The 21,359-nt window shown below is 50.7% G+C and overlaps 1 protein-coding gene across 1 annotated transcript in view; it reads left to right on the forward strand.

Annotated features, from left to right (window-relative positions):
- Positions 1-5,945: 5,945 nt before the first annotated feature.
- Positions 5,946-21,359, forward strand: part of LOC104272236 (potassium channel subfamily T member 1-like) — a gene marked incomplete at its 3' end in the record, with an annotated part of 35,587 nt that continues 20,173 nt past the window's right edge. The window contains 2 exon segments of the mRNA XM_009867179.1: positions 5,946-6,094; positions 16,973-17,014. Coding sequence (XP_009865481.1) covers positions 5,946-6,094; positions 16,973-17,014 — 191 coding nt within the window.

Below are 21,359 nucleotides of genomic sequence, written 5' to 3' on the forward strand. Positions count from 1 at the left end.
ATACAAAGGAGAACTCACAGTGGTGTAGATCCATCTGACGGCTTCTCGGGGAACTCGTCAGTGCCTGTGGTGTAAAGGCATTAACCCTGCCAAGACGGCCTGTGGAGGGAACAAAAACCCGTGGAAGTAAACGCAAGACGGGGCACAGCATTGACTTACTGGTGCCCCAGATCCTGGTGAGCCCGTGCTGCAGAGCCGCCCTTGCCCAAATCCCCTGCACTTCGCCTCTCCAGTCCCTCAGCGCCCCTTTGCTTGGAAAAACAATCCCAGCTCCCAAACACCCTCTGGGTCCCGGTGTGCTCTGCGTAGCGTGTAATGACTGTGACCAGTTTCTTAGCTGGAGGTGTTGGAAGCCATAACCTCTTCCAGGCTCCTGCAAAGCCTCTGAGGGTTGGGCTGTTTTTCTCTCCTCATCTATCCTGCTCTGTATCCTCCTCTTACATCTTGGCTCTCTTCAGACGGCAGGCTTGCAGGGGAAAAGGGCTGGATCCCTGTCCTGAGCCCGGGGAGGCTTGTTTTGGCCAAGACCTCCTGGTATGATGGTTAACGCACACGATGAATAACCACCTCTGTGTGCCGTGAGCGCAGGTGGGAGAGTCACTGTTATGCTTTCTTGGGTCGCTGCCGTGCTGCTTGCAGCCCATTGCTGGTTCTGTTTGCGGAGACACCAAGACATGGATTCACCTCAAAAAAACCTGAAGCCTTGGGAAATCCTCCTGTTGTCTTTGGCAATCTGCTGCCAAGGACCTCTGCTCGCGGGAGAGGGGAAGGCAGGAGCTGTGAGGCATCAGGTGCAGAGCTACAGGAGCTGAAACACAGACCACATTTGCAAGTGCTTTGAATTGCAAAGTGATGCTATGGACTCGTGTGGCCCCAACCTGGCATGGAGCAGTGCTTGGGCAGCCCCAGGTCCCTGGCAGCGCCAGGGTTTTCCACGTGTCTCTTACGGGGAGCAACCTCTGGGAAACTTCAGGTCACCTGCATGGATGTCCCTGGGAACAGCAGGTAGGAAGCATTGCCCATACTTGGTTTTCCTTCAGCCCCTCAGGAAGGATTTGATGATCTGTGTCTTTTGAACACTGGTTTTCACTGCACAGCTTATCTCTGAGAAAGAGATCTCTCTACAGCATCTGAGTACTAAGGTTGTACTTCCATGCCAGAGAGGACCTTCCTCTCCAGGCCAATGGAAAGAAAATGGAGGAAAGTCTTAAAATTGACTCTGGATCAATACAAGCAGTATTTTCTAAACATTTTTATTAATAAATACACCCATCCATGCTGTCCAAAGAGAATCTCCAAACATCCACTGTATGTTCTAATATCTCTGCTCTCTGGAGTAATTAATGCATTGGTATCGTATTTTTAACTGTAGAAGGAACCCAAACTCTTTGGATTTAACCTTCTCAATAACCACAACTCCACCTGCTGATCAGTAGTCAAAAATATAGGTGGGAGAAGCCATCTTGTTAGGAAAAATGTTACCTGGGCCACTTCTGTGCATGATTCAGGAGAGCTGGTGAGGGAACTTGGGGGTCTCCGAGTGTGTCTGTGCTCTCCCCATATCCCTGTGTGAAGGAGCAGTGCTGGCACCCCATGGGGTGCCAAGTCTTACGCAAGGGAGGAGGATGGAACGTCAGCATTATTCTTTTTTTGCAATTTTCTTTTTGGCAAGTTTGTTATTTTAGCTGAAACAAATGTCAGAGGGAAAAAATATTCTAGTGAGGAAGTAGAAGCTCCGTTTTCTGTGATTTCAACTTCCCGTTGAAAAAGGGAACAATTCGTAAACAGGAAGAAAAAAATATTTATATTTCCTCCAAAGTACTAACCTTTCCAGCCAACTCTGAAGCGGGGTGCTCCTGCTGGTGCTTAAACAGTTCTGCTTTATGCGTCCAGAGCTAGGCTGATTGGTTTTGCAGGGCTCTGCCTGATCCTTGGCAACCCTGAAATGCTGGCAGCTTTTGAAGAGCGATTTTGCAGAGCACGCGGTGACAATGTAGGGCATTCCCCGACGACTAAAGGGCACAACCGGCGCCTGTGAGCGTCTCAAAAACCATTTCAGCAAGTGGCTGTTCCAGGAGGGGTTTGCAAGGTCTGCCAAAGCGTTAGTGGTGCTCTTGGGTTTATTAAGCTATTAATGTCACACTGTTACATTAGTTGGGGGGTTGAAATATGGGAAGTGTTTGGGGTGGTAATAAAATTGTGTGGGATTTTGCTTTCCTTTGGAGTTATTAAATAGAGGGAGGTTGGGACTGCCTTGCAAAGGCAACTCAAACGTGGAGCAGCTGGGGATGGGGAGGTGATGCCTCCTGGTTTTAAATGTTGAACTGGCTTTTCTTACAGAAGGCTTTGCACACTTTTAGGTTGTATCTCAATGTTAGGGGTTTGTATGCCAGATGAATATGAGGAAAGCCAACCCCTCAGGTCATGCTTTATTAATAATAAGTTGAATAGTTGTGTAAAAGGAGTTTTGGCAGTTGAGACTGAAAGCTACCTGGATAAAAGGAGAATATTTAACAATGTAGTTGCTGTGGATTCAATTAGGGATAATGAAAAATGTGCTTCTTTCTAAATCTTATTTTCAGAAATATTATTATCACTGCAACTGCTGCTCAGCAATTCCCAGCCAACTCTCCAGCCCCCGGCACAGCAGTGGTCTCTGCACAATGCAGACGTTGAAATGAGAAATCAGCAGTTTGTAATGGGCTCTCAAACTAAAATTAAACATTGATTTCCTGGCTTACAGTCAGATGGTTGGCAGTCACTTAGCTGGGCCAGAGGAATTCTCATTTGAACTTTGATGTTACCGAGGTTGTGTTTTGTTGATTTTTCACTCTTGGATTCCCTTGAAGAATGCACTGTCCAAAGAAGGTGTTTGATGTTTATCTTACCCTCATACGCCATGTGTGGAAACACAGATGAGGTGTCCCTGCAGAGCAGACTCACCATGCTGTTGTTCAGGTTACCTTTACAGCCCTGACTCTTTCTAGGAACACGCAGTTTCAAAAACAGGTTTTGGTTGTACCAGGTGATGTGTTTTGGGCAAACACACAGCAGCCATGCACAGGTGCCACCAGGAGAGCAGCCTCATGTGTTCAGTGTGGTCCTTTACCCTTTGACAGACAATGGCATTCTACACCAGCACTCAAGTGCTTTTATTTATCCTTTTTTTTTCCTCATTGGTGCTCTGACTTCTTGTCTCGCAGCCAAGGGGACGCGTTTCCTGCATTGCTGGTGTCTCCGTGACCCAGACAGCTCCTGGTTGCTTTTGCTCCAAGTTCCTGCTTTATTCCTTCTCCTTCAGCTGCTGGGAGGTGGCTCGGGAGGAGAGATGCTCTCGAGGCCGGAGGTCTTTAGGTGAAGTGTGGAACACATTGTGTTGCCTGAGAAAGGGGTATTTTTCTGCCAGAACTACAGCAAAAGAAGTGCTTCAGCAGCCCAAGGCAGGTCTGAGTAGCTCTGGTGGGATTATTCAGCCTCGGAGAGGTTCTCCTCAGCATCAGGTGACCTCTTTTCTCCCTTGGAAGGGAAATGGCTGTTCAGACCAGCAGCCCTGACTGCAGTTTCTCATGACCCTGCATGAGATCCCTCCCCTCTCTTCTGTTTTTTATGTCTTGGTTTGTGTTTAAGTCCTTAACAGAAGAGGCATCTTTGTGTGGAGGCTCCCACAGGCAGGAACCTTTTCAAGGGCTTCTTTGATGTGGTTTTTGTTGCCTTCTATACAGCAAGAGTATGACAGGAGAGCTCCCATTTTCTGTTAAAATTCCCCAGGTCTTTCCATAATGCCTCTTCTGTTCAGTGCTGCTGCTTGATGGCATTAGTGCTGAGACTGTAATTTAAGCATAAGCCACTTTTCACATCCAACCTCAATCCCGAAATTAATGTTCTTCTGGAATTAGGAATTCAATACAATGTGGAATTTGCAAACAGCTCCCTAAAAGAGAGACCTGGTTGCCCCAGTCTCAGTGACTCCTGTTGTGCAGGAGGATCCATCAGCCCAATTCAGAGAGTTAATGGCAGTATTTGGATTTGGGGGCTTGATAACAACTTCCTGAAGTAAACAGATAGGGAGCAATAAGTTGAAGATGAGACTGAAGCAAACCATGAAGCAGAAAGGAATGACTCTGTTAGAAAATGAATGTATTGAGCTAATGAATCATTTTGAGGCATGACGAGAAATTAAACGTATGCTGAAAGCTGGCACATTAGTAAATGGGCTGTGGGTTTTTATCCATTTTACATTTCAAAATGCTGAAATAAAGTATGTCTTACAGTGAAATCTCATTAAGAAATAATGCTTTGAGTAGGGAAACGAGGGGTTGGTTTACAGGAAACAGAGACTTGGTTTCTTTTCCCAGAGCAGCCAAGGACTGTTTGTGTTGTGGGATGAGTCGTCCATAGGTACTGACCCTAGGGGGAGGAACAGGGAGCAGAGCTCATGCCTGACCTTTCACTGGTGAGAGGGAGGAAGAGGAGGGCTGGCCTTTCCTTCCCAGCGATCAGCACACAACAGTGGTGCGGAGCCTCTGGCAGCCTCACAGGAGCGTGGACACGGCAGTGTGTTTAGGTCACACAGCTGGTGCCAGAGGAAAGTGTCAGCTCTTCATGTGAAAAGTGAAGTGCTTTGGATCCCAGGTTTTCCATTTCGGGGCAACTTCTGCCCTTACCTCAGAGACAGCCCTCACACAGCTCTCCCTTCCTGAACCCGGATATCAATATGTTGAGTCTTTGTACCTCATGTTTGTTTTAAAGAAAACTCCTAGTGGAGTTTAATTATTTGCTTTGGCTTTTCATGTTGTGACATCCCACTGGTGATCAGTCAGTGAATTTAGTCTTTATTTAACACACATGGTGGGGCAGTGTTGCCATGCAACAGGGGTGTACAGTGAAGCACCTCTGGCACGCTGTGGGGCACCACTGCTGTGCTAAGTGATAACGCTGGCATGTCCTGGGGTGGTGCTGACATGACATGGGGTGGTGTTGGCATGACCTGGGGTGATGTTGGTGTGACATGGGATGATGTTGGCATGTCCTCTGGTGATGTTGGCATGTGCTGTGGTGATGTTGGCATGTCCTGGGGTAATGTTAGTGTGACATGGGGTGATGTTGGCATGTCCTGGGGCGAGACCATGGGGATGGGGCCGCTGTCCGTGGTGCTGAGCCCAGTGCCCCCAGGGCAGCGGCTCCATTGGGACACCCTGGGCCACCACGGTGAATTCCCTTTTTGCTTTGACATCTTGAGCAATCGATGCCAAGCACGATCAAGGAGCAGCAGCTTTTGCTGTTGCCTGCAGAGAGAAGGCTGGCTTACTCTGGTCATTCCAGCAGTGCATGAACCCCCAGGGCTGATGGTTGCCCCCTAGGGAAGCAGCAGCGAGTTCCATTCTGCTCAGTTCTCAGCAGGTGCATTTGGCAGGGGACCTCACTCTGCTGTTTGGTGTCTGCAAGCCAAGCACGCCGAGCCTGTTCCCTGGCATGCAGTCCACACACTGCTCTTTACACAGAGGAATAAGATAAAATAGCTTCCTCCCCCTCACATTGCTACTGAAAAAACAGGGATGAGGAAAAAAATAATCCCTCAGCCCCTGCCCTGCTTGTGGTGATAAGAGCAATGCAATCGTTTTTTTAACGCAGGCAGCCAAGGCGATTACATGATTTGCTAAACAAAGCCATTTTGGAGATTTCTGCATTGTGGATGTTTTCTCGGTCGTCTTGCACCAAATTCATTGCAGCAGCAAGGCCAGAGAGTTTGCCTCGACTCCCCTCACTACCAAAATAAATGTACAGGACAGGATTGTTCCACTGAGCAGCCGTGAGTGGGGAGAGAGAAGGAGGAAGGAGATGGTACGTGCCGACAGCTCTAAACTGAATGCGGCGAGGATTGCTATGTATGAGAGAGTTCAGGGGGGAAAGAGGAGGAGGTCGGAGAGGCAACCAGAGCTGGCAGGATGGCGAGAGCCAAGCTGAAGAATTCCCCTTCAGAGAGCAATTCCCATGTCAAAACCGTCCCACCAGCGACGACAGAAGATGTCCATGGGGTGAGCCCCTTGTTACCAGCTCGGAGGATGGGATCCATGGGGAGTGATGTCGGACAAAGGTATTGCAGGACTGCAGTGATGCTGGGGCTTTGGAGGGAGGAGGAGGGGGGGAGATAGTACCTTTTATCTTTTAAATGAGAAGGAAAGGATTAATGCCACCAGGGGCTGGAGGGGTGGTGGATCAAACCCTTCTGATAGCTATGTTAAAGAGCCACACCAGCTCCAAAGTTCTATTATGAAATAGGTAGCTGGAGCAGAAGAAAGCCAGTTCCTTTAAATTTTTTATAACTGCTTCTTGGGTGTTTTTATATGCCAAAAGCATGTCTTTATGGCAGCCCTGAAGCTGTGGGGCTGCCACCCAACACTGTCAACTTGCATTGTGCCTTATCTTTGCAGTATAAAACTGAAGCTTATTTACACTGCCAATGCCACAGTAGGCACTGTACATAAGCACCATGTTTGCATGGAAGAAGAGATGCTCAGTCCCCCGACTGAGGCATAATTTATTTACAACTGAAAAAAAAAAAAACCACAAAAAACCTGCCATATGAAATGCTTCAGCCTCTTTCTGCAGGCACATAGCTGATGTGTACAGAAAGAAGTGAACCAGTTTTCAGGAGGATAAAAATGCTTTACATTGCACTTGAATTACAGTGTTTCAGAAGAAGCCAAGTTCCCTAGATACGGTGCAGATGCATATGTCAGTAATTCAGTTCTTGTTCTATTCATTCAATTTTCTGGTTTTTTTTCTGTTTGTTTGGGTTTTTTTTTCCACCTATATATTCAGTCCATCCATGCTGTCTTCCTTCTTGGCAAAAATTGCCTCACCTGTGATTGTGTACTGTATATCTTCTTGGATGTGATTTGGTGCTGTTTCTAGCTCCACTTTCCAGTGCATATCAGCACTGCAGGAAAGCTTCTGCTGCTCACGGGGAATTTTAGTTGGTTGTCTTTGACTGGAAGGAATTAACCACCTTGGCTTCAGTACCTTGACATATCTCACTAGTGGGCTGGGGGGCAGATGGCAACGAGCCGGGATGAGCAGATGCGCTCCCCGATGGGGAAGCCGAGGAGGAAGGTGTGCGGCACGGGCGCGAGGCAGAGGCATCGGCGTGGTTGCTGCCCTGGTGCTGAGCTGTGCCGGGCTCATGCTCCAGGTCTAGGATGAAGAGTCTTGTCATACTTGTGGGACGGAGAGCGCGTGCCTTGTCCTGGCGAGTGGTGTGTCACCTCTCCACATGGCACCGATGATGGTTCTCTGGTGAGCAGGCATTTCGATCTTGTGGGTCTTTGCCTTTGACTTGGTGAGCCAAGGGCTTACACATGTGGAAAGCCGCAAATGGGCGTCGTGTGGGTGCATTGGAACTAAAGCCCTGAAGGTTGTGTGGTCTCATCATCTTTTGACAAGTGATCTATATCTGCTCCCAGAGTTGGCTGGTTTGCTTTTTGTGTCTTGCTTTCATTGCTTCAAAGAGACATCAAAGATTGACTTGTTCTGGGGGTACTCATGTCCTGAGCCCTGCTGTTGGCAAAGCCGTTGGAGCGAGCTTGCGCTTTCCCCCGTGCCCTTTCAGGTACTGTTGATGTACCCCTTGTGGCCGTGCCAGGATGTTCACACCCAGGTGCATGGGAGCTAGATAAAGACTCCTGCTCACAAATGGGGGACTCTTATTCATTCCAACCATCGCTAATTAGCTGTGATTAAACACCCAAGAGAGGCTTCTCCTCTCTGGCGCTCAGGGGCTTGGTAGGTTCCTGCGCAAGACCAGGGAGTCAAACCTTCATCCATTGATCCTCCTTGTCTCCTGAGGGGACCGTGGGACAAAGGAGGGATGCTGCAAGACATCAGTGCTGCTGGGAGGGCACCAATTCCAATAGTGGTGTACCTAGAGTGTTTTAGTGGAGCCTTGCCAGAAGGCTAAGCATGCAGAGTGCACTAGGGTGCCTCAGGGCTTTATAAAGAACCCAGTTCCCTGGATTTCACTGGACTGCCAAATGTTTGCTGCTGATGGTGCCTTGGGCGCTGCTGCCGAGAGGTAGAGAAGTTGATGGCAACACTTTTACACTCCAGAGCCTCTCGAGCTGCTGCTTGTGTGCTTGTGCTGTCTGGGCTTTCTTCCTTTTCTGTGCGCTGCTTCCCAACAGTTGAGTTGACAATTCAGATTAAGATCTGTGCACTTCTCTTACAATGCGTATACAAGCAACAAAGGCAGGAAGATTGCTTTGGAAATGATGAATAGCATGTTTGAGATGCTTTGTCTCCTCCAAAGCCAGCCACAAGCAGCTTTATCAAGTTTGCAGCGACAATTGTTACTGGTGATGGAGGAAGAGGATACTGCGTTGCAGGATGTTCACAGGGATGCAAATGAAATCTTTAGACAACTGAAGCCAGCGAAGTTTATTCTCACCTACTTTATTTACCTCCTTACTCTGTCTCTCAATTGTTGCAGCATCTCAAAAGCTTTTAGGCGTTCTCAGTCAAAATAGAGGGAAGGGATTTGAATTTGTCTGAAGAGAAACCACTTCACAGATGTGTGTTATTCCGTATCTGGAGGCAAAAAGGGGAGTTTGGGACTGGCCCTGGGCATCCTAGGACAGGGATGCTTTCCTGCTGGGTGGACAGCTTTGGGTGGGAAGGGACCGGCCCAGGATGCTCGTGTGGAAGAAGTTCCTGATGAAGATGCTTGGAGTTACTTCTGTGCATCAGGAGCTGCTGTGAGATGGGGAGGCAACCAGGCTCTGTTGCCAGAGCTGACACCTGGGCACTGAAAATTCTCCTGGCATGCAGCAATCACATGACTGGGGCCAGCCCTGAAAGGTTGGATCTTTCTCCTAGGATCTGGGCTTTTCCTGAGGCAGGTTGGTCCCATATGACTTGTGTTGGGGTGGGGGGGATTTGAAAGAGTAAACTGTGATGGGGAACGAAATCATAGAAAAGCCTAACACTGCGCTGTGCTCTCCGTCGAGCTGTTTGGGACGAAGCTTCTGGCAGGCGTGAGGACGTGTAAATATCTGCGTTTGGATCCCATTTCATGGGCTGGTGATCTCGCTGTAGTACCGGAGATGGGGGTTTAAAAACACAAACGAACGTTTTCACAAGATAATCATGTCCTGTTTATGCAGCTCTGTTGGAAGCAGGGGAAACTCTGACCATGACCCGTCCTGGGGCCCTCCAATACTCTGAAGGGATTGCAAACATACCCTTAAGGTATCTGGTTTTGAAACTCTGCCTTAAGCCCTGGGAGGGCAGGAGGCTGACAGGGCTGCGTGTCCCCTCCCTGCCCCACATCTCTACCCTTGCTTCTTTGAGTCACATCTGCTGAGCTGCTGATAGCCAAAAGCTGAAATGCTGAGGTCGGGGAAGAAAATTAGCATTGCAGAAGAGTTGAGGTTGGAGAGGACCTCTGGAGGGCTCTGGTCCAAGCCCTTCTCAGAGCTGGACTAACTTTGAAGTTGGCTCAGCTGGCTTGGGACCAGTCCTGCTGAGTTTTGAGTATTTCTTAGGCTTGAGATTTCTCCTTGTTTGGAGCTTGATCACTCTCAGGATGAATATTTTTTCCTTTACTGCATCTTTTACCTGTTCTCTCTTGTTCTTTTACTGTGTGTGTCTGAGAGGAGGCTGACTGCACCTCACCCGTCAGGTACCCGAGGGCAGCAATTAGCTCCTTCCCTCCCTTTCTCTCCTTCAGGCAGCACAGCCCCACCTCCCACGGCCTTGCCTTGTCTCTCGGTTCGAGATATTTTTGGCAGGAATAAATAGGACTTTGCTTCAACCATAGCACAGTCAACAAGGTCTACTGAGTGAGCAATAGCAGCTAGGGCGAGCTTAATGCAACGTTTCTTGGAGGTAAAGCACTTCAGGGAGCAAGGAATTCACCCAAATGTGTATGAAAATGAAATTTCTGAATGGTCAATGTTCGTTCCCCCAAGGGACAGCCAGGCATTGACAAACAGATCTCGCTAAATGTGTTTTCATCACCTGACACTCACTCACAAGCAGACCAGCAGGAAGGTCCAGTCTGGCCATTGGAACCATTACAGCCACTCTGTCCTTGCAGCCGGGTTTCCTGGTGATGGACTCTACAGCAGGTCACAGCAGCAAGTGCCTGGGTGCAGTCGCTCCTGCTCTCAAACCAGTGCTGTGCCGAATTGCCAGATCCCCTCCTTGGGTGACAATAAGTCGACAGCTAATTTATTTTTTTTAAAAACCATTTATTTAACAAAAGCTCTTTCCAGCAAAGAACTTTTGGAAATGTATCATTGTCTTCAGCGGGTAGCATAGGCTGGTTTGCCATTTCAACTTTCAGCAAGGTGGTTTTGTGCAGGAGAAACACTGTGGCAGGGAGCTCCCCTGAGCAGGGTTTGCCCATCCCTGCCCCCGTCAACACGAATGGTCCAGCCTTGATTCTTCCACTGCTCTTTTGTGGCTGCCTGCTGAGGGTTTGTATCAGAAATTTGAGAAATGATGAGGCCGGGAGTGTCGACGGTTTGGTTGTGGGAGGATTTCTGTGTCTGTTCCAGACCTCGCTCCTGCACTTCCCCTCTCTGAGCCGGGAACGTCTGTGCCACTTTTTGAAGGTGACGCTGCCGCGTGTCCCCAGGGCGAGCAGGAACCAGCATCGCTGCAGGCAGGGGCGCTGTGGGAGCCTTCAGGGGGAAACTTGAAAGAGAGCCTGGGGATCTAGAGGGTTTCACTTACAAAGTGCTTTGCCCAGGGAGGTTGTGGAAGTCCCCTCCCTGGAAGTGTCCAAGGCCAGGTTGGACGGGGCTTTAAGCGACCTGATGTAATGGAAGATATTCCTACCCATGGCAGGGAGGTTGGAACAAGATGGTCTTTAAGATCCCTTCCAACTCAAATCATTCTATGATTCTGGGATTCCCTTTCCCTTTGGCTGGGCTGGGCAGCCCCCCATGGGGACCTATTTCTGACAGTCCCTCTGTAAAGGGAGCTCCGAGTCCACGCCAGGGTTCACTGTGCCCTGTGGCTCTTTGCTGACAGCGTGTTGTTGCCCAAACTGGAGCGCGGCATCCCCGAGCCCTCCCCTGGCACTAACCAAACCGCAGGCTGCTCTCAGAGCTGGGATCCCACTGCCCAGCTTGCCTGTGGGTCTGTGCCCGCCGTCTCAGAGGGAAGGTGCCCACTGAGCATCACCTCTCCTCACAGTCATGGGTGTGATTTTCTTGGATTGTTCTTCCAGGCACTGTCTTATGGCTCTGGAGGAGTGGCACTGCTTACACGCCGTCTAAGCCGGGCAGTTCTTTCCCACGTAGCAGCGGCGTTGCTGTGTGACTGTAATTTCAGTGTAGGACAGCTGCAAAAACCGAGCAGGGTGCTCAGCTGCTGAACGCTGTTATAAGGGCAATATGCAAACGTGCTGCTTGATCCTGATGAAGAGGAAACGAGCCCGGATCCTGGCTGCCAGCACAGCGAGCTGACAGCTGGCATCCTTCGCGCTAAAAAGAGCCGTTCCTAAGCACAGCCAGTGACTTCGTCCTGGGCTGCAGCGCAGGGGGCTTGAGCCCAGCTGTTTCTTGTGCAGAGTTGCACTGGAACAACCCCTCCTCCTTCTGCTCATCCTCCCTGTTTTGTACCCATTCCTCTGTGCAGGCACGAGACCCACATTGCCGTGGCCCAGCCAGGGCTCAGCTCTGAGCTCCCTCCTGCAGGTTTCAGACGGGTTTCGCTGGCTGGTCCCAGGTTTGTGATGCCCGTCCCCAGGCACGCTCCGGCAAAAAGCATTAGCACACCCCGGGGTGATGCCAGCCCCTGAGCTGGGCACCTGAGGGGAATGGGCTGAGTTTTGGAAGCGCTGAGCATTCCTCCCACGGCTGCTGGGGAGATGCCAGCACCGCCAAAAGTCTCGGTGCCCTACATAGGCGCTGACATGCAGATGAAGCGCCTAACCTAAGGATGCCTACACTTGTAATTCGGGCTTTTGCTCTGTTTATTTTAGGTTCCTCATTCCAAATGAGGTCCCATCAGGGAATGAGGATTAGCTCCTCCTCCTCTGGAGGCTTTCACGCTTGTGGTGAGCGCGAGATGCAGCCGTGGCCGTCCCTCTGAGCGGACACAAGCCACCAGCCCGGGCTGTGCGGGACCGCGACAGAGCAGGGTCTCGCACCCCACCTCCAAACCTGTGCCTGACAGGACTGCAGGGACTCGTTTAGCTCGTTAGGAAAGGTGGGGAAGTGTTTTGTTAGAGCAGCCTCAGCATCTGTCGGACCTTTTTGCCCAGGCTTGGCACCACCCACTCCTCTGAAAGAGCCAAAACTTTCTGGAAGGTACTTGCAGGCAGCACTGGGAGCTGCCGGGCATCAGGCTGGGAACAGCTCATCTGGCTGTAGTGGGACTTTATATATTGTAGTGGTGATAAAGGTTTTGCAGAGGAACCCTAAGGAAAAAAAGAAAAATCTACCTCTGTGATTAAACAAGATCCCCTTGGGGTGGGGAGAGCTGCCTTCAGGTGCTGCCCTGCCTTTCATGCTTTGCTGCCGGTGACTGGAGGGTTTGCTTGCGTGGCACTTCTCCAGCCGTCAGTGTGTGCTTGGAGCCTGTGGTGACTTTTTTGGGTGCCCACCAGCACAGTTTGCTGAGCTCCAGAATTTGGGTGCTGGAGGTCCCTTCCCTGGGGCCATCCCTGCTCCGTCCTGCAGCCGGGGAGCACGTATTTGCGAGCAGGATGCGTGCATCTTCCTTTCCCTTTCCCCCTTCCTCTGGTGCCGTTCGTTCTCCCCCTCTTTACTTTCTTTTTTTGTCTCTTCCCATCTGTCCTTCGCACATCAGGCTATTTCAGGGGATGAGTTTCTCACTGTCAATATGGTAGGAACCGTGGTGCATCTCATGTCTTAGAGGGTGAACACTGCTTCGGGAAGCCTTCCTGAGCAGTTATCTTGCTTGGTTCATCTTAACCCCTCTTACTTTGCCCTTATCTTGGGGGAGTTTTGAAGCTGGGGTGAAAAGCCACTAAATACAACATCTCTGTCAGCTCTGAGATGGAGTCTGTCTGTCAGCCCTGAGATGGAGGAGAAAGCCATCGTATTTAGTGCCCTTTCACCCCCAGTCTCAAGATCTCTCCAAGCCTTGTAAGTGGTTATTAAGCAGCTTGAAGCTGAGTTTGATATTGGCAGGTCATTACTTGAGTCTTTGTAACTTCCAGGGGCTTTTAGACAAGGCAGGGTTTTGTTTTGGTTTTTGGTTGTGATTTTTTTTTTTACCTTGCAAGTAATAGGAACTGCAGGACCACAAGTGAATTTTTATTACCGTTTCATTTACCAAAGTACCTCCTGGAAAAAAATCAGCAGGCAGCGGGGAAGGCGCGGAGCTGGCAGGGAGTTTGCTGGGAGGCAGCAGGGCCCTACCCGCACTAAAAAAAGGGGTGCTCCCCGCCATGCGAGCATCTTTGAGCACTTGAAACACAGGGACAGTATTTAGCCTCAAATTTTCCGTGTGAGATGAATGAGCTAAATGCCACCGGGATCCCACAGCTCCCTGGCAGAGCTGGGAGGGAAGCTGGGGCTTGGGGCCAACAGCTTTCCCCTCCGCAGGGTGAAAGGGGATGGGATCTGCAGCTCAAATCTTTGGGGGAGAAGGCTCAGGGGGCGCTGCCCGCATCCCTGCCCAGCTCCAGGGAGGAGAGCTGCCTTTGCTGGGATGTGCTGGAGCCGGAGCCGGAGCTGAAGAGGCAGGACAGGGTGAAAAGGTGGCTGCTCAGCCCAAGAGCTGCTGCGCAGTGTGGGTGCGTGGGTGGTTTCTCTCTCTTGTACCTAAGCAAGCTTATTTCGTGGCTTTTGTTCTAATAATAAAAATGTCACTGTCTCTTCACCTTCTAGTAAAACCTTGCCGTTTGGTGAAGGGCTGCAACTTGAAATGCGATGACAGACCTATCTCTGTAGCAGCCGAAGTTTCTTCCGCCTCTTCTCTCCTTTCTTTCATTTTTTTTCCTGCCCTGCCCTTCTCTCCAGGAGATGCTGCTCGTGCCAGCCATGAGCTGAGCATCCTGGTTTAATGAGTTGCAGGGCCAAGGCAAGGGACTTCAGCTTTCTGCGACCATACGGCACTTCTCCCCCAGACCCTGGGCTCCGGAGAACAAAAGTTGGGCTCACCCTTTGTGTCATAATTATCTGCCGTGGTAGGAATGAGATAAGTCGAGGTTTGCCTGCACAGAGGGAGGCAAATCCAGACGAGATAAAAAAAGTGAATTTAAAGTAGGTTATCTCCAAGACATTAAAAGCCAGGGTAACCTTTCTGACTCGGCTTTAATTTTGTATATTGTAAATCTACTCTTTCCTTTCAGGGGAATCTGTTCACAAAAGGGTTCATGCCGTTCTGCTAATCCCCTCTAGCAGTTACCGTGGATTAATTGTCAGATAAGTGACCCTGCAAGCAGTGCACAAAGGCCTGGGTGGAGCTGGCGAGAGGAGAGTGCTCGTGCTGGGTGAGATGCTCTCACGCTGGGGTCGCAGCTCCACTCTGCCCAGGCTCACGCTTTGAAAACGTTTTTGGGATCTGGAAAACAGCTGCTTTTCAGATGAGAATTGGGGTGAATTTTAGTTTTCTTGAAATAACTTCCATATTTTCACAACTTCCATATTAGACTGTTCCTAAGCATTTGGGTGCCTTGTGGGAAGAAGAGGTTTCAGTGCTACGTCTCAGGGTCCCTTCTTCCCCCCGTGATCAGTGTAAAACAGTTCATTCCTGCAGAAGCAGAGAGCACTTTTTTTGTTACTATTTTATCACAATGCTTTCATTATGGCACAGAGTGGCCAAAGCAGCTTTTGGGGAGGTTTCTGGTCTGCCCATGGCTTTTGGAGTTCCTTTTATTCATGATGCTCTTTTGTGAGCGAGGTACTTATTTGATGTTACTGCCCATCTGGGGAAGGTGTCCTGGGCATCGCACCGGTTCGTCCTAGTGCTTCGGGACCCACAGTGATGCCAAATCTTCAAGGTCTGCAGGGCCCCATCAACCTGCATGATTAAATGTGCCATTGCTATTTGGCTTTCAGGAGTGTTCCTCCACCTTGGAGAGCTGCAGCTGAAATACGTGCCTGTTTGTACAGGCTTCCCGATTGCCAGCTGGCAGTATATTAGGAGAAAACCAAATCCTTTGCTGTTTCTTTCCCATAAACATCTCTGTGAGGCATTAAAGGCTCCTGTGCAAAAGCAAACATGAGTGGAGGGGCTTGAACGGCCCCCGCTGCTAATGTGAGATAATCCAATTTGGCAAGAGGGAGACTGAGCTGGCGGGGCTCCTTCCTGGGGCTGCTCTTGCCTCTGGTTTGACGCTGGAGAAAGTCTGGGTTGGTGGTTGTTAATAAATGAGCTGCTCTGAGGGATGGTGCGTCTAATCGTGGACGAGATGGAACGAGAGACTAGTTGGGTGTGAACTAACTTACTGCTCCGTGATGGTGGCACCAGCAAGTTAAAAATTTAGCAGGGCAGGTGGGGAAGGTGACAGGTCAACGTCTTGCTTTATGCAAGTGGATTATTTGAGGGTGAGGCTGGATGTGTGGCCCCAGGGGCACAAGCCCAGGCTGGGGGAGAGCTGGGCTCCCTGTGGGACCCCGCTTGGGTTCTTTGGGGGCTGGGAGCAATGGCAGATGCTCGGCCAGGGCTGAGCCTTGCAGAGCAGAGGTGGGAGCCCTCAGGTGCCCCCACCAGCAGCCCCAACACCTCCCACCCTGCAGCTCCCCAAGGATCAGGCTTGTGGGAAGTGGGGCTGCGTGGGCACCTCTTGTCTAGACAGAGCATCTCCTCAGCTCCCCCACCTGTTTCCTCCTTCAGGGCCCTGAGCATCTCTCCCAAGTTGAGCATCTCCCGTGGGTCTCCTGGCTCTGGCGTGATGGGATGTTGCTGCTGGGGGCACCCAGGAGGGGGAGCCACAGCCGGAGCTTTCTGTGGGTGTTTTGGGTCCGGAGTGATGGGCTCCTCCCTGCAGCATTTGCACAGAAAATAAGAGTAGTAGCAAATAAAATACGTCACAGGGAGGCTGCTCTGCGTGTACTGTAGCTGAGGGATGAGTTAGCTTTCCTTTGGCCTGGCATTTTAATTGAAACATGAATTTATTGCCTTTATTTAGTTTGATTCTATGCTGGAGTGCAGTGGACTCATAAAACACAAAGCAAAATAAAAGAAAAACCTTTATGAGCTGCAGCTGCCCCCATTTCTTTCCTTGTATTTCTCAATTGCCCAGACTCACGGTAAATAAGGAGAGGCACTACTGGACATGGGGAGGCGGGGAAGGTGACAAGGACCCATGGCCATCCCTGAGGGTGGATATGCCTTGAAGAGAGCGTCATTTTTGCAATGGCAATTTTTTCCTTTGCAGCTGCAATTGCTCTTTTTCATAGCACTGCACTGCTGTCTGTCTGTCTGTCTGTCTGCAGGATGTACAGTACACAAGCACCATCCCTTTGCCTCCCACCTGCTCTCCGGCATCTCTGTGTTCTTCTTTCTCCCCCTGCCATGACCACCATGTTATGCCCATCGTTTCTTTCTGTTCTTTTATTTTTATTTTGTTTTTGTTTTCCCTTCTGTGGTCATCGCCTGTGTCTGTAAAATCAGCTCTGTGAAGGTGTGCGTAGGAGAAACACGACATCAGGCTCCTAAAAACGCCCCAACCAGCATCTTCCAAAATCTAATTTCTCTGCAAAAACCGTGACACTGATTTGAGACAGAGCAGCGATGCAGGTTGTGAGACTCATTAAAAACAAACAAACAAAAAGCGTAAAAAATGTTTTTATCCATGGAGCTGAGTCCTTAAAGGGGCCATACATGGGCAAAGCCACCAGAGCATCACTGGGTCCCCAACGTCCCCACGCTGGGGACACATCCCAGGCGCGTTGTTCCGCTGGCGTTGGGCGCGGCTCCGGCTGCCGTCCCAGTTTCTGCCCGGCAGCTGGACGTTTCCCTCACCTCCTGCGATGCTCTCGCTCTGTAGGCCTCACGCCGAGGACTTCAGCGTGGATTCCTCCTTCTCGCAGTAAGTGCACCGCACGCGTTCCCCCGCGCCGGGGAGGGGGTGAGGGCTGCGGCACCGCCGGCCCTGGGGAGCGGCGCTCTTCGGAGGGCAAAAACCCTTTGGCAATTTGGGGCGTCCATGCGGTGCATGTGTGCATGGTGACCCATCAGCCAAGTATTTTGGGCTGCCCACAGTGGTGGTTAGACATGGCTTTGGGTTAGCAAGAGATCGTTCTACGTTTTAAGGAAGGTGACAAGCATGAGATTGGTTCTTTGCTGCTTTTGACACCAAGGATATGGGACAAGCAAACCCTTCTGAAAAAGCGACGGTTCCCTCCGTAGGGAGGACTAGTTGCACTCAGACAAGTTTCTTGGGAGAGAAGTGATACCCTTGGCAGCAAACTGATGATTAGCCGTTAACGATGAGCTCCATGCGCAGACTCTAATTAAACAATCCAGATTCATCAGCAAGAAGCAATTATAGGAGCAGGCTCATGAGTGTCAATCTCCAATGTTGCAAAACAAATAAGCCAAACAAAACGCAGCGTGTTATTCCGTTGCTTCTTCTCTTTCTGGCTTTTGGTATCTTTTATTATCGTTACTATTATTACTTTATTAAAAGCAAGCGGCCGTGAGCAGCGTGGGGCCAGGGCTGGGGCTGCTCCCTGCGTCCGCAAGGCTGCTGAGTCCTTGGGTGGGAGACGCAGCAGGAAGATGACTCAGGGGATGAGCGAGTCCTCGCCCAGGGCAGCGTGTCCCGCTTCACCCTGGAGTCAAACTGGCGTTTTTGGGAGCGCAGGATGCTGCCGTGCCTCGCCGCCCCTTGCTCTGTGGTAATGAGGGCACTTGCAGGGAGAGATCTTCAACCCCTGAGTGCATCCCTGCTGCCTCCAGTGCTCTGTTTGGTGTCTGAAAACGAGCTCTGTGACTGCTGAATACAGTCAGAGAGGGATTATAGCTGCTTTCAGGGAACAAGGAATTGATTAAAACGTCCTATTTTCATTGCAATGTCCTCCCTAATAAATAAAAAAAAAGAATCAGGGAAAAGAAGTCTAGCAGCAGATTATTTATCACCGCTGATTCATGAAGCCTGTCCTGTGGCTCAGTGGAGATGTTGTGATGCATCCTGCCCAGCCTTTGTCGCATCAGCACGGGAGTGCTTGTGTGGCTGAGTTCAGGCTTATCTGATGGTCATCTCATGGTGCAAGATGAGTGGCCTGTGAAGCCAATCTTGGTCTTGAGCACAATTTTTCCTGAAGTGGCTGCTTGGAGCTTGCTTTTCATCCCCCAGAAATAAAATTGCAGCGTTATTCTAGCTGCTGGAGCCAGGATGACATTACCTGCATCCAGCTGTGCTTAATTTGCTGCAGAGTGGTTGGCAATACCTCTCTTTTCCTTGGGCAAAAATCACACTCCATAATAAAACAGGAGATGCATTTTTTCCCGATTTATTCCTATGGTAAATGAATGAAATCTAGAAGAAACAAGTATTTGAGCTGGTCCTGGGGCAACATGAGCCACAGCATCCTGGTTCCCAGTGCCGTGTGGTGTGGGACTCTGTTTTGCTAACTGTTGTTTGTGATGAGCCTCAGCTTGAGTTCTGCCCCGAGCCTGAGCAGCTCAGTGAACACAGTCCTGGTGCTGCCTTCCTGCAGGGCTGTGATGGTGCTGTGGTGGCTGTGATGGTGCTGTGGTGACTATCAAAGTGGCTATGACAGTGCCATAACGGCCATGATGGCGCTGTGGTGGCTATGACCTTGCTGTGGTGGCTGTGACGGTGCCTGTGAAAGGCAGATATGGGATCTGCTTGTCACCTTGGGACTGGGATCTGCCGTGATCCACAGAGATCATCTGGGAATCTGCAGGTGAGAAGTGACTTCAGCATCGCGCCTACTGAGGGAAGGGGGATGAGTGATTTGTAGAAAATGGGCAGATTTGCCCCATTTGCAGCGCTTAGACCAGGCAGGCTCTCCTGCTGCTCTCCCAGGTGCTCCCACGTACCTCCCCAGCGCTGAGCTCAGCCCGGAGATGGGTCCCCCCTGTCCTCTTCTGTCCATGGGTCAGTAGGACTGGCCAGGATGGGGGGCTCTGCCCCCCACAGCAGAGAGAAGCAAATGCTGCCCGAGCTCCCAGTCCCTTTCAAAACGTGCCAGAAATCTATCAAAGCCGCTGCAGCAAGAGATATTTGAGGGTGTTTGATAACCCCCTGGAGAAGCCGAGAGGAACGCTCCTGGCCGCAGTGCTGGTGAGCCTGTGGGATGTCCAGCAGGGCATCGATCCCGCCCGGCTTCTCCATGGGAGGGGTGAACCCCCCCGACTCCCTGGACGGTGAGGGACCACTGCGGGCAGCCAGCCCAGCCTGTGGAAGAGGCAGGGAAGCTAAACCCACAGATTTTGCACAGCCCCGATTGCAAACTGATCCCTGGTGCCGGTGCAGGAGACACAAGGGGCTACAGTGAGAGATTCCCCCCACCCCGAGCCATGCAGCCCAACACGGTTTTGAAGCCATTTTCCTGCGCGCTCGCCGGTGCAGCCTTGTTGAAACGCGCAGTCCTCCTCCTTTTGAGTAATTGTTCAATTACTGCTTATTGAGCGTGGGGGCAGCCTGTTCCCTGTTTCTCACTTTGGCAGGCGCCCAGGTTTCTTCTACTCTCGCAGCCGTACGGCTTTTTCCCCTCTTCCCATCTCAGAACCGTCGCGCCGGCGGGTGGGAAGGGCCGTAGGGGTAGATGGAGGGTGGCAAACGCGTAGATCACTGAGGTGGTGTTCAGTTGGCAAAGCTCCTTCGGGGTCATCCGTCTCGCTTGTTATTGTCAGGAAAACAGTGCAAGAAAAAAAAGAAAAAAAAAAAGGAAGAGCTTCTCAAGCAATTCAGGAGGGCTGGCAGCTGTGGGAGATGTGTGCGGCTGAGTGATTATTGTGTGTAGCTGCTGTCAAGAAGGTATCTGAGGTTCAAGCTGGCTGGTTCAGTGGTTTCTTTGGGAAGGAGTTTGCTTGCTGCTCAGCTTTCCCTGTGCCCCCGGGGCCATATCTGGTACCCTCAGCCCCTCCCTGGTTAAACATCCAAGCTGTTGGCACATCTTTTTAATTCCAGACTTGGCCACAGCCACATTTCTTATGTATTTATTTTGCAGGGAGGATGTGGAGCTGTTCTCCAGGCTCAGGTGAAGTCGAGGGATGAAGTGGGGTCTCTTTTGAGGCTACAGTGTCTTGGCTGAGATGGGTGTTAGCAGTCACAAGATTGCAAAGATTTTGGTTTTCTTTGTGGATTTTTTCCCCTCCCACAATATCTCAAAATTCTCATTTGCATCCCACTACATAATGGGGAAGTTTCTTGAGAAATTTCCTGGGACAAGTTGTGGCATTTCCTACCCAACCAGAGCGTGAGAGCAAGGACTGGAGCTGTGGAGAGATGCTGAGGGTTTTTTTTGGTCTTTCAAGAGACGTATTTATTCACAGATATGCTTCTCAGAGCAAGAAATCTCTATTATCAAATAGAAAAAAGGCACTCTGGGCACATCAACCCTTCTGTGGAGAGCAGCAGGGCAGAGGGGAGGCTTTAGACAGCGTCCCAGCATGTGGTGGCAGGCAAGGACCGGCTCACTCCAGCTGGCCGCTGCCTTTTGGAGCCAGCTCAGTTTTCAGGCCGTGCCCAGTGGCTGTCACATGCCGCAGGGACTGGAGGGGACTTGCCTGTGCCCGACTGCCCATGTAAGTCTCCTGGGGTCTCAGAGCTTGGGGGTACATCTGTGTCCCCCTCATCCTGTGTGGGTTCAGCCCGGTGTGCAGATGCATGTGGGTTACTGTTTGTTGTGGTTTACTTGACGTTAAGGGAAGCATGTTTACCCCCGGCTCTCTGGGGAAGCTACAAGCATGGAGCCCAGGCTGTTCTCCTCGGTGTCTATTTTAATGCCAGCGAGCCGGGCTCTGCTCATCCTGGTCTTGCAACCTCCACTTTTCTGAACAAACTATTGTGTGTTTTTTGAGAGCTTATCATCTTAGAACAAATTGCCTCTAATCTTAGATTAATAAAGCACAATAAATAACGGAGCAAAGAAAATGAAATTGCTCAGGCATTATGAAGTGCATAATAGCAGTAATTACACTTCCAAGCACAAAGCTTGTAGCTAAACTTGTACTGTGCTGATAATCTGCACGGATGGGAAGGTTCAGACAGGGCGAGGTGAGGGGGAGCAGCTCCCCTCCTGCAGAGCATGTTGCTGCCAGCACCTCTTGGTGCTGCCCAGGCTGGGATGCTCGGACAGCAGGAGGGATGCTGGGCTGGTGGGAGGGATGCTCGGGCTGGTGGGAGGGATGCTCGGACAGCAGGAGGGATGCTGGGCTGGTGGGAGGGATGCTCGGGCTGG

Source organism: Apaloderma vittatum, unplaced genomic scaffold (genome assembly GCF_000703405.1).
Source record: "Apaloderma vittatum isolate BGI_N311 unplaced genomic scaffold, ASM70340v1 scaffold19173, whole genome shotgun sequence".
Taxonomy (NCBI): Eukaryota; Metazoa; Chordata; class Aves; order Trogoniformes; family Trogonidae; genus Apaloderma; species Apaloderma vittatum.